This window comes from Pseudopodoces humilis, chromosome 5 (assembly GCF_049639895.1).
Source record: "Pseudopodoces humilis isolate 2021_Gansu_Grassland_sample_001 chromosome 5, ASM4963989v1, whole genome shotgun sequence".
Classification (NCBI taxonomy): Eukaryota; Metazoa; Chordata; class Aves; order Passeriformes; family Paridae; genus Pseudopodoces; species Pseudopodoces humilis.
Genome location: NC_142204.1, coordinates 10,298,423 through 10,312,207, shown reverse-complemented (window position 1 = coordinate 10,312,207; position 13,785 = coordinate 10,298,423). Strand labels below are relative to the sequence as shown.

The following is a 13,785-nucleotide window of genomic DNA, read 5'->3' as shown; positions in this document are numbered from 1 at the left end:
AAATGTGCATTGGAAACTTCTGTATTAACTCAAGGTAAGATGTGTCATTAAGCTATTCTAGAAAATTAATGCTATTGCTGTTGCTATCCTGAATAGATTTCTGTGTATTTCCTATTTAGAATCAAAGCTGAAGCTTTTGGGTTTTGCTCCATAAGCCCACATGTGATGCAGTCAACAGATTTTTTTTTATAATGCAGTTCTTGCATTTCCATCAAGAAAAATATTTGAAAAAAAATAAATTTGAAAACAGACAGTGAAAGGATAAAAAGTGCCAGAAGGATAAAGAGAAATATGTTTAATACACAGCTAGATGTGACTGTTAATACACAACTTAAGTGACAACACCTTAGAGTTTACCCATATCACAAAAAAGTATTTTCCTAGTAAACAATCATACTATAAACAATTTGATGGGGTTGTTTCCATCGTTTTAGCTTTTCAGAAAACTGTATTATAAAAGTTATTCCATTCTGAAGCCACAAGCTTCTTAAACATTAAACTGTGTATACAGAACAAGCTGCTGCTATTTTCACAAAGTGAAACATTCTATACCTAATGAAATAGACTATATCCAACCAAAGCATTTTAGTATTCAGGTTTTTATTTCCAGACAACAGGCTGAGGTTGTCTATTTCTCTCTTATACATATACCCTGGCTCATTCTTACAACAAAACAGTCACAGAACAGAGAATCCTGGTACCCCTCCTTCCCTCATTTGTTTCTTGCACTCTCAATATGTCTGCACACTCCCATCGGAACAGAGGTAAAACCGCCTCCTTAGGAATTCAAGCCAAGCAAAATTGGCTTGAGCAAAAAGCAAACCCCAGAGAGTTCCACCTGTGACCTCCCTCTAGGAGCCAGATAATGCAGTTAGCCTCCCTCATGGATTTGGCTTTGGTCTGCAGCACTGCCTTTCCCCAGTGTGTCCAGGCACACAAAGCCACCATGAGAGCCCTTGGGAAAATTCCAAGGAAAATCCCAAATCACGAGCAGGAGTGAACCTGTCAGAGCACCTGCCTTTACAGAGGGTCATGTACCAAGATCTGCACTAAAGACCAGGTGAACTCCACCACAGTACAAGCAAAAATTGGGCTGCTTTAAGAGAAAAGTGGTGGTGGTGGGGGGAAGGAGATGATTGCATGCATCTTTAGACACGTTAGAATGCATCAGGAAAAACCAGAAATTTCTAAATGAAGTTGGACTTCGGTACTTTGTAGCTTGAGAAAAACATTGGCATGTCTCCAAGTAATAGGTTTTGTGGAATCCTTTTCCAACAAAGTTCTGCAAACAGAAATGTGCAAGAAGAATAAAGGCAAAATGCTACTTGGTAGAGACACTGACATCTCTAGAGGTATGAAGTCAGATATCAAATTCCTTCTATGCATCTGCTGCCAAACAATTTAGATATGCATTACCTAGCCTACTTATTACCTATTTATTCAGCAAAGCAAATACCCCACTTACTTCAAGCCCCTTTTCAACTACAACAAGGAGACTGAAAGTTCTGAATGTCACCTCTGCTTCCAGATGAAATCAGAACAAAGGCACTTCACTGCAGTTCCCCTCTTACAACAGCAAGAACTAGAGTGCACAGCAGTAATGTCCTGTAGTATTTTCAGCAATGGTATATCTAACAAATATCTATTTCTGCAGAGGTTCCCCTTCTCTGAAGCACATTCTGCAGCACCACCATTCCCTCCAACATTAATAATCACCAAATTGGTATTATGCATTGTTCTTATTTTTTTCCCCCTCAGTAAAATTTTTGATGCTCTCAGACCACCATGTTAAATATAAAGACTGACAGTGGTTCATGTAGATTAAGGCATGGGAACAATAGTATGAAGCTTAGTAACCTCACCCTGAGAAAGTAAATGAAAATTGGCTTTTATATTCTCTGAGATAACAGCTCATCTGCTCAGCAAATTTATTGTAAGAATCAGAACAATCTGAGAGTTGTCTATTTAATATTTCTGATTCTTTGATGGGTGTACTGTAAAACATTGTCAATACTTGTGAAAGCATGGTCTTGAATTTAATATGCTGTCTATGGGTCCTATAGCACCAAAGAAACTGCACTAAGTTTAGGCCTAAATCATGTGCAAGATCAAGGTCCTAAATCACCTTTTTAAATGATCCAGGTTTCTTTAATTCTTTGGTCACTGAAGGAAAAACTGACCTTCTACAGGCTCAAGAGAAGCAGCACTGTAACATAAAATAAGGCAGTGACTTCAATTTATTAAAACACTTAAACAGAATTACTTGAAAGGGTTACAGTTTCTTAAGATTAAGCACATGCTTGAGTACTCCAGTGATTCATGGCACTTGAACAAAATAATTCTTCCAACTGTAATGTAAGGATACCCCTTTCGCTCAGCATCTTAAATGTGTAGAAAAGTCTTGAAATTTCAAGGGGGTCTGTCAGACCCGATCTTCAGCCTTTTATAATTCTGCCAAAGATTTATGTATGAACTACATTTTTTGTTTCAAGGTATCTGCTTTAAAGCAGGTCGTTTTTTTTCAGTCAAAATTTAAAACATATATATGTACTAAAACTAAGGGAAAAACTCAAGAAGGTAGCTTTTTTTTCTAAAGGGATTATATAGAAAAATCACTACTTTGCTGTGTTTAAAAAAATCTCCCTCAACTGCTTTAACAGACTTAATACTCTCAGATTTTGTTTCCAATAAGGTGTCAGGGAGACATCTCAGATGAAAGAGAAGAACTGAAAAAAGAATTGAAAGAGACCTTTCAGGAGATTTCTCAGGACAGAATAAGATGGTCAAATTAAAGCTGAAAATTTACCAAAAAAAAAATAAAAGTAGCCATCTAAAAATTCATTAACCCCTTCCCCCAAGAATATAAAAAATTCAAAGCTCAACAGGCATCTGCTGAAATTTAGGCAGCTAAAGTTTCCAAAATGTCCTTCTTGGTAGGCATTTTTTTTCAACCTTATGCTATAGTTTCACACCACAATGGCCCCAGAAACTAAACCAGATTAGGAAATCTATTCACCTTATTCACCACCACCTTCTCCATCCCATGTGTCACAGCCTCTATATCCCAGTCCATTGACTTTTCAGTGTGGAAATGTTTACAGGGCCAGGCTCTATTTCTTTGTGTTCTCTTCCATTTTGGGGTTATTATTTCAGTGATATTCTTCACAGAATAGCCCCACATCAATTACCCCTCTGCAAAAAAAAAGTACCATCAAGGAAAAGGAACTTCCTAAATCAGGGCGGAGGGAGTACTATTCCTTTTGCCACTAGACTCCATGCACATTTTCCCTACAAATTCCTGCTGTACATCCTCCATCACAGATCTGCCTGAGGTTTGGCCGAACCTGCCCTGCATTTAAGGCTCACAGCTATCCTGGGCTAGAACAATCTGGGACTGGTACCATGGGTACAGGGTATCTTCCTCAGGTACAGACAGTATCCACCACCCATGATTCCCATTACCTCCACAGTGTTCTGACAGCATGAATGCTAACAAACAGAGTGGATGCTACCTGGGTCAAATGCAGAGGAAGCAAAAGCAGCATTAGTGCAGCTTTTTTGGGTAAGGGAGCAGAAGGACACATTCCCTAACTCCTCCTCTGCCATCATCCCAGCAGAGGCTACCTGATCACGTCCTGCAGCAGCCTCAGATCAAAGAATGTGTATTTCAACAGGGCAGTGGACACACATGAAGACAGTGCCCATAACCAAAAAGGAGCTAACAAATTACGGCAATCAGCCAGGCAAAGATGTTTTTCCAGCCTGCCACTTTTTCCAGCTGTGGGTCTGCAGGGGGTGGAAATAGCGGGGACAGGTGAGCTCTGAGCTCCTGATGGGTACCAGGAAAGAGGTGGAGAAAAGGCAAGAAAAAGGGGAAATCTGAGAGCTGGTAGGAGCTGTATGGACTTAAAGATGAAACTGAAGGGAAAGGACCAGTAAGAGGCACTTAGAGCTGCAAGTTCTCCAGGCCCAGAGGTCTTGCTGTGGGACACTTGCTCTCAGAACAACACTGCTGTAACTGCAGCAAGCCACTGAGAGGACAGGGGAAGGAAAGCTAAATGAAATAACTGAAAATATATGAGGAAAGAACAAAAGAGAAACAGGATTTGCTATAGGGAAATGACAAGGTTAAAAGACAGCTGAGTAACAGAGTATACAAGACAACATAATGAAGACAGCAAGGAAAGGGGACTGTGCCAGAAGTAAAGGTGACAGGTGGAAAAACAAGGAAAATTGGATAGTATGTGGCAGATGTAAAAAGAATGAAGACAAAAGAAGGACAGACCTATTGAGCTTAGTGCATTTTATATATGCTCCTTCATTTCATTATAATTTTCCTGACAGCTAATTTACATTGTGTATCTGGGTGGAAAGCTTTCCTTCTAAATACCAAGTTTACATCACCCCAGGAGGCCACTCCGGGTTCTGCAGCTTAGCAACTGTTAAGGCTGACGAAATTTTATATATAAGTACCCAAAATACCCATAGACCATCCAGCAGACAGGGAGCTTATCAACACTTTAGCAAAGTGACCTTGGAAAAAACCCTCTTTTTGCCCAAACTGAGAATTACGTGTAATACTGTTGAAGAATGAGGCCCATATTTTGTATGGGATGGTATTTGTTTATACAAAATATAGTGATATTTGTATCCAAAAAGCATTTCTGGAGAAAAAAAAAAAAAAAAGTTGGATGAATGTTCCTTTTCTATGTCAAAATGGAAGATTTCCAAAGTGGACCACCGGGGGAGCTGTTCACTGAAGAAGCATTATGGGCTGTCAAAAAACAGCTCGGAGAGATAGGATAGGGTAGGGAAGAAAAGGGAGAGGAGAAAACAGTAGGGTTTGTGACACATAGGGACTGATGGGCCTGGGAGCAGTTAAACAGGGGATGTCAGCCCAGCTAAGGCATATTCTGGTTTTAGTGGATGAACTACTAAACAAAGTTGGGAAACTAAAGCAATTTGAGTAAATAAATAAATAAATAAAATCAAGGCTCAACTCTGACCTAAACAAAAGTCCTATTCACTGAACAGAAAGCAGCATGAAGGAGGAAAAAGAAAAAAGTTATCATAAGCTGTTAATTCACTTAGGCTGTAATAAAATACTGATTAAATACAGAATGTTCTCAGGAGTATTTTCTTACTTGCTGCTACTTCTCCACTTCTCCATCCCCCAAGAATCAAGACAAAATTCATCCCCTGGTGCAAGTTAGAAAACTTGCAAGTCAGAATTTAGTATTAAATAGTACCAGACAATTAAAACAAAAAAGGAGAAAGAAAAAAGCAGAGATGTAGAAGGCCTCAGAATTCAATTCTGGGAACACTTTTATCAGCCTAAACCAAATAAAATACATCAAGCTACCCAATAAGAGAAAGAGAAAATAAAAAAAAAAGCAGATACCAGCTCAAATCAAATCAGCTAGTTGTTATTCTCCCTCCTTCATTTTTTGACAACATGTAGTGCTTCATTGTGAAGCTGCTTTCAGGGAAATCAGCAAAGAGGCTCATCCAGAGTAAAGCCATAATCTGTGTGAATCAAAATGGGAAGGAAGATTTGACCCTGGAATAGAAATCCCTATAAAATTTGGAGATGGCAGAGTGTGTTGCTCTGTTCTCAGATGGGCTGCTTCAAGCCAACCTCACAAACCCAGCAGCACAGACTTGGAGCACCAGGTCTCATCTGGAACACGGCCCTTAGGGAAGGGTGACATGAACTTCAACACATGACCTGAGCACCATCTGTCAAGGTATTGTAACCCCAGAAAGCACAGCAGCTTCAGCACCTAATATTCACTGCAGACCTCATTCAGGGAGATCAAGGCAGTCCTCAAAAGTATTAATTCACCTTATACTGCAATTGGAAGAATCATCAATCAGGAAGAAGTCACTTAAGCTGCCTTGTTCAGTGGCACCACTGTTATTCTGCAGAGACACACAGAACAAGTCTAAGCTCACTAGAGTTGTGCAAGCATCAAGATGCCCGAGTTTCAGAAACCAAAAGACACCAGTGTCCCAGCTCTCAGAGGACATCATTGATGAAGATGACTCAGTTAAGAAAGAATTGCTGAAAGTGGATTGATGGGATACCACAGAGCTCTTAAAAGAAATGGGATCACTGTTCCAGTAAGGGATATCCAGAAACACCTTCCTTACTTATCTCTGCAGAAAAAAGGAGGCTCTAGTATGAGATACTAGATTGGGAGCTGGGAAATGGTAAGTCTGGAAAGTCCTGTGTTTCTGGGATGACTGAATCAGAGCAGCCCTGTCACAATATTTGGGTTCACTTTTGAGGAGCATGAGAAGAACACAACAGGTATTTCAAAGACCATAATAAAATTAAAACCTGCGTGAGACTATGAATGAGCTTCGTAAGAAAATGAAAGATAAAGCAGGCCAACAAGATAAAAATTATAACAGGAGTATTAAATCAAGCCTGGAGAGTCAATCATTATTTTAATGGAAGTGATGAGATGCTTTTCCAATTGCTAAGATTTGTTTAAAATCCATTAAAAACAGATCTAAAAAACAGGTACAAGTAGAAACTTGGTTTTATGTCCACAAAACTACTGAAGATGATAATGGCTGGTCAGAAGGGACAACTGGTTTGTGTTTCCAAATGGACATATGCAGAGGCTAAATATACCTATGACTGAGGCAGGAACGGTTCATCTTATTTTGAGATTGTACTTAAACCCAGTGAGGTCTTGCCAATGGAGCAATCAAGAATAAAGGCCCTCATTGCAGATTATCACCATAACCTGCCTACTTATCTAGAATGATGATTTACATTAAGAAAAAGACTACAAATACATGAACACGTGACTGATTTAAATCACTAGAACTGCACAATCCTGCTCACCTAGCAGTCAAGGACAACTGCTGCTGATATAGCACAAATTTCCAATGTGTGCAGAAATCTGAAAATCACCCTCGCAGGGCAGACTCTACCAGACCCTTTGCCATGGTACGTATCTGTTGCCCTCAGCAAGAAATACATCAACAACATTATGAAGCTTCATAAGAGAATTAAAAAAAAAAAAAAAAGAAAAAAAGTCCAGCTGAAAGTTGTGAACATTTCTCTTCTGCACAAAAAGTTCAAGAAACATTGTAACAACTGTGAGATCAATTATTAAAATAACTGAACCAGAGGTCTGAAAATACTATGGAAGACAATAGAAAAAATGCTCCAAGAGGAAAACCTCAGTCAATATGGGAAAGCACAGAGTTTAACAATTCAGAAGCAACAGGTCCCAATAAATGTGTCTTAAGGGTCCTGCATGTAAGGTATAATCCAAAAGGAAAAACCAACAGCTAGAGCAACTCACTGAAATTACAGTCCCATTGAGGACAAAAAGTAGTCTAAGGAAAAAAATCAACCTAGAAAATAAACTTAACACTAACTTGATATAAAATGGGCATAAGTGAACACCAACGAACAACTATACAGAATATTTTAACCATTAATGGCATAAGAGTTTGGGGTAAAAACCCCAAATAACTGGGTTTGAGAGCTTAAAACCCTTCATACACCATTCAATGACAGAATATCCTACAACTGAAAACATACAACATTGCATTGGAGACAAAGAATGCTCTGTCAGGGCATAAGGAACCCCAGGACCTGGAATCCTTTTGAACCTTCTGGAATTTCCACTGCTTAGACACAATTTTGTTGAGATATCAACCTGTGGAAAAGCCAAAATTCAATGTTGAGAAGGTAATGACAAAGTCCTATGGATCATGAAAGATCATGCCTGCAGCTGAATCCAGCCCACTGTGTGTGAGATCCTGACTAAAATCACAATGGGGAAGACTTCTTAGGTAATAGCACATGTGCCAAGGCAAGCAAGTTAATTAATTATAAGTTAATGTATTTTGTATATTGACTGGAAATAGAGAATTATTTTTTTAAAAATCATCTGGGTTGGACACAATATTCTGTCCTATGAAAATGACAGCTAGAGAATTTGTGTTCTAGGCATATTGATACATTACATGATACGGAAAAATATAAAAATATTGTGGCAAAGCTGACTATGAGGCTTTACAAAGCATAACAGATACCTGATTAAAGGAAGAAAAAAGCTAAAGTGAAATCTACAGAGGGAAGCAGAAGACAGGACTCAAGAAGAATGAGGAACTCTTCTGTCTGGACAAACAACTGTGCTCTGTGAAAAGAAACAGGTCAAGTGGTTCAGACAAGAAAGTTATCCAGAAAAAAAAAAAAAAACTAAGAAAAAGATCTGTGAACTGAAAAGTCATCCTCAATCCTCATAAACTCTGGAGAATCCCAGGCCAAAAGACATTTTGAGAGAAAAATCAAAGTTCAGAAAGAAATTCCCTACCAAAGAAACTTAACAGACTGTCAGGAAAATGTTTAATTTCCATACAATTGCTGCTAGAGTTCTCCACAGGTCCTTAAAGAAATACTTGTGTCATGTGTATTTTTCCCCACCCTTCGGCTCACAGCAGCAAACCCTGAGCAAAATCCTGCACAAGTGGCTGAGCTCCACATTTACTGCATTGGCCTAAGCATCCCATTGTTTAGAAAAAAATATAAATAAATACATAAGAGTACACAAATACATTTTGATACACTGTACACTTTTATAAAAATATGTGCTCCTAAGAGTCATCCAAAAAATGTTACTTCCCATACTCTACCCCTTGCTCTAAAACAAATTTTCAGTGAACAAAAGCAGTATTTAAGACTACCATTTAAAATAAACAAACATGCACATTTCTAAATTAATTGCAATGCCTCACTACAACCCGAACTGGCAGCTCACTAAAATTCATCAGAATTAATTTGATAGTATAATGCCTTTAAACTCACTGTACTGTATGAATGGCAATTCTACTAGTTTAGTAAAATCCCGTTGTATCAGAGAGCCTGGGATATAAGCGTGTTAGTTATAATATAATGAATATTCTTCAGACTTGAAGCAACACTGGTAGTTTGCTACAAACTTAGCTAAGAGGCTTGTTATCTGTACAAAATCTTTTTCTCATAGGTAACTAGTTTCACTGATCAAAAGGCTTATTTTGAAAAGCCCAGTTGTAAAGACTGGGCTTTAGAATCAAGACAAGAATAATTTAATGGCCCAGTTTTGGTTTTAGCACAACAAAAACAACCCTGAGGGTTTCACCTTTGTTAACAGTCACTTTTATCTTAAAAGATAACTTCTAATGCCTGGTCACTGAGGTTGTCTTGTAATAGAATACTAGATACCAATCAACTAAGCTAGTCTGTTTATTTCTGTAGGTTTTTAATACCAAGCCTCAGATACAATATACATGTACAGCAGGCCTGAGGCAGATCTTAGATTTGCCACTGACCCATTCTGAAGCTTTCTGCTTCTACCAAAATTTGGTATTAATTACCAACTTAAGACACAGAACTGATGTGTCGCTAAAGGACACATGTGGTAGGGAGGTTACTTCAGACACAGAATGATTCACATGAGCACATCTCAATGGTATGACAGGAAAAGAAGTAACTTTATTTTCTGACTCCAGTATTTATAGATTCTTGGCAATGACCAGGGATTGAATAACTAAGTTACCACCTTCCCAATCATACTGGTCATGTGAAACGTCCATCAAAGACATTTCTTAGAAGGAATGTGTAAACACTTATGTTTATAGTTTCCTGGGAAAGTAAGAAAAACTATGACAACAAGATCAGAAGGTTTAGTTTTCAGGCTGACACTGATGCAAAATCTTTAGAACTGTTACCATAACGTTGTAGGAAAAAAACTTATATATCATGCACAGTAACAACTGGTTCAGGCCCCTTACATTACCTGACTAATGCTGAACATCCATGCAGAACATGTTGCAGTCTGCCCTAGTTTACTTATCAGGCTTGTCAGACACTAAAATCTATTAGATATGAGTTTGATATCATATGTTCCATTTTTCTGTACATCATTACAAGGATAAATCTTGTTCTATTTCCTGAGTTTGGGATTTTTGGGGTTTTTTTTACTGAGCCAAAGCAAGTCAGGAAAAGAGATATGTGTGTATTAGACAAGCATGAATATAAGCCATGTCTACCACTAAACAGAGCTCAACAACTAAAATATGAATAGTTAAAGCATAAAGAAACTTTTAATGTAGAAAACCAATACAACAAGTACCAACGCCGAGAATGCTGTAACCTCCACACCTGTGGCCTTGAGTACATTTTTTCAGAGTTCTGTAGCTCTTTCCCTGAAAGGGATGAATAGAGAAAGAACTGGTGCTGAATGATTATCCTGTTTGCAAGAAATAAAATCTGGCTTCCAGAGGAACAGCAGCTCAGATATGCTAGAGCACCAAAAGGTAGACAATCAAAGTTTGTCCCTGTCAATTTAAGCCCAAGACAGAAAAATATGACAACCACAAAAGTGCTTTCTGAGGACACTTGCACAAACATTTTTGAGGTCCATGGAGAATAATATGTGCTTTCAAATTTTTGTAGACCAAATTAATATCTAGGTCTTCAATCTTTTTAATGGACTGGCTACATATGTTTCCCAAAAAGCAGCATTCTGCCATAGAAAGCAAAAGACTTGGAAGGAAAATGTTATACCTACTAAGCATCTACAAGTAGGAAAAAATAAAAACCTTGCATCTTTTATTTGGAAGGCATTCTGCTGCGATTACAATATTCATTCTTTTCACCAGAGAATCTATCCACTGAGATTCAATAGACAAGATGGAGTCCATAAAATCCAGAATATGAGTATACACTGAGCCTAATAAAACCAGCTAGGTCTTTTTCAATTACAAGAGTGATATGAGGACATAGAGAAGTAAAGTAAGTTTTTTCAAGTCTGTATAAGCACAATAAACTGAAATGCTTCCTTTTAAAATTATGTTCCAAGGATTAGAAATATATGATCGTAACACATATAGAATGTCAAAGAGAATCAAATGCCAGCATCCTGTTTGAGTACGTACAGAAAAACACCTTCTGTAGCTTGTATGGGGAAAACAGTGGTGAGTCCTTTCCATGCGCTCTCTGCTAAGGAGCTGGCCAGGGGCCCATCCCATCCCATCCCATCCCATCCCATCCCATCCCATCCCATCCACGGGCCACACCCACGTGTTTGGCGCGGCGCTTCGAGCCCCAGGGGCACCGGGCCCAACACTGCCCAGAAGGAGCTGGTGCTACTAGGGAATGCCACCCCCTCATACCCCCCTTTTTTTTATTTCATTTTATTCTGAAGAGCAGGCTGGCGGGCACAACGTTTTGCGGTGCCGAACAATTAGCAAAAGCAGCAGGGGGATGCTTGCCAATAAATACCCAGATTTGAGGTTAAGCAGCTGTAAATCTGCATTAATCGTTTCAGGAATTCAGCTATTTACAAAAGCTTTCAAAGAGCAAACAAATAAAAGAAGGGAGGGGAGAAGAGACAGGAGAGAAGCCGATCTGTTCTTACCTTCGCACTGCTTCCCTTCCCCTTTGTAGCCCGGCTTGCAGATGCATTTGTAGGATTTTGGTGTGTTTTGACAAATTGCGTCGATGTGGCAGTCATCCGTAGCTTCTGCGCACTCGTCAACATCTGGAAGCATAGAAGGAACCCCAAGGAGACAGATAAGAGGGGAGATCTGAGAAACAAAACACCAAGGATAGATGCTCCCCTTGAAGCTGTATGCCTGCCTGCCTTCCCAGTGTCATGCTGGAAATGAGAACATCTGAGGCTAAATAACTAAACTAGACAACGTGATATTCTCCTCAAGTCACTTACAAGCATTGTTCCACTGAGGTGGAGGGACTCAGTCTCACATTTCTGCACTATGAATAAAATACTTAAGACACTAGAAATTAGCTTCTGCTGTTTAAGTCTGGTACTAGAGACCCACATCTTAGTAAAACAAGAGAATGTTTAAATTACCTATAAGAGAAGAAAAAAAAAAAAGACCACTAGCATGTTCTAGCACAGAGATTTTCTTAATTTATAAAGACAGACCCTAGTTTAAATAAACTATGCTGGTGAGAGAATGGGAAAAAGAAATATTTAAACAGCAAAACCACATTAATACTTTTTCCTGGGAAGCAAAAAAATAAATAAATGGAAGACCATATGAAACTCGGTACGGTAGAGTGGAGGAAAGTAACATGCAATAACATCATGTACTAGGACTAACACTCATTTAAGAGGAACAAAGTCCCAGCAGTCCTCCCAGCCCCTGCTCGGGTGTGTGCCTTTCTGGGTAAGTCTGACTCTGAAAGGGGGGGACCAGACCGCTTTTCTTGTTTTCAGTGTATGAAACATTACAAACATTTCAGCGAAGGACATTCGTTCTGTCCCCCGGATTTAAAGAGGCTGGGGAGGGAGGAGGATGAGGCAGAGTCCAGATTTGGTAGTCGTGGGAATGTTGATGAAGTGAGCATGGGGGGAAACCCCCAACCCCGACCTACTGAGGGATGGGGTGTGCTGGGAACATGGGAACACTTACAGCCCTGCCTGAGCTGCCCCGCCCCCCGCGCTGCCCACAGCAGCTGCCCGGCCACCCCGGCACCCGGAGCTCCCGACACCGGGAGCCGCGATGGCATCGCAGCCCGGGCGCGGCCGTGCTGTCAATCCCGCACCTCCCAGGGGCTTCCTCCCCGCCCCACGCCACAGCCACATCTGGGACTGCCGGGAGAACACGAGCACGCAGGCAGGGAAGCGGGTGAGCAGCCGGAGGGGAACCCGCAGAGCTGCACAGAACGCAGCCCCCGCTTTATGGTCAGGAAGCACCGAGGAGACAGAGGTGCTGCGGAGGGAGGCAGCCGGGCATCCAGCGAGAGGCTTGTGCCGTTGGTTTCATACCAGTTAGATTAACAGGTCCTCAACAAGGTGCGCTAAAGTGAAAACAGTTTTATTGTTAGCTTGAAATCCGAACGTTGTTTCAGAAGTGCTCGCTCAGCCATCTCCAGTGATAACACGCGGATCCTTCAAAGTCACCGGGAACGGGAGGGGGCTATTTAGAGAAGGGAGAATAAGCAGACATTGTAGCATGGCACACAGCAGAGAACTTCTCTGGGAGGCGCAGACCGGGACAGCCCCGCCGGACACCTCTGGAATCCCAGGGAGAGAATTACCCGGACTCTGTATTGTTGTTGTAGAGGTGTTTGAGTTTTTTTTTTTTTTGGTTTGTCTTTGTTTTAAGAAAAAACTGGAATAGAACACCAAGCGTCGTAATTTCCCGTACTAAGGCAGAGCTGCTGTAATGTTTCCTTCTTTCTTGTCCATTCGTATATTTTTACCGCTGAGCCAGTTCAGATCCAGCTATGATTTACGTGAATTAGTTTAGGTGTTGCCCAGATCAGGCACAGATTCAGTCAAGCACAAAGAAGAAAGAAGTTTTTGGGAGGTTTTTTCTGGTTTTTTTGTTTGTTTGTTTGTTTTTTTTTAATGCTTTGGTTCATACTTTTGAGTCATTAAAACCGGCATCCATCTCCCATCAAGAACAGCAAAAGTGACAGCTGGACTCTTTATAATGCCGTCAAAAATTCAAACTGCATTGAGCCAAGGGGGACATTTCACAGCAACCAGAGGATGCCTGGGAGTCAGGCGTGAATGCCAATGAGTCAAATGAAAGGGCAAAACAAAGTATGAGCCCCTGCTTTGCTCCACATCTCACATTGCATTACTCGGACTTTAAGAACTTCAAGACTGACTTCGTTCATTTTGTTACATTTAAACTCTTCTATCCGAGGAACAGGTATTTTTTTTCCACAACCTCCTCCTCCCTCCCCTCCTGCCCCCACTCGTACTTCACCTCAAAAGATTTCTCCTCGCACAACTT

The 13,785-nt window shown here is 40.2% G+C and overlaps 1 protein-coding gene across 1 annotated transcript in view; it reads right to left on the bottom strand.

Annotated features, from left to right (window-relative positions):
- The window catches only part of SCUBE1 (signal peptide, CUB domain and EGF like domain containing 1), a 266,991-nt gene that overhangs the window by 186,741 nt on the left and 66,465 nt on the right, over positions 1-13,785 (bottom strand). The window contains exon 3 of the mRNA XM_088055086.1: positions 11,430-11,552. Within this exon, the coding sequence (XP_087911212.1) occupies positions 11,430-11,552 (123 nt within the window). The remainder of the gene's footprint in view (positions 1-11,429; positions 11,553-13,785) is intronic.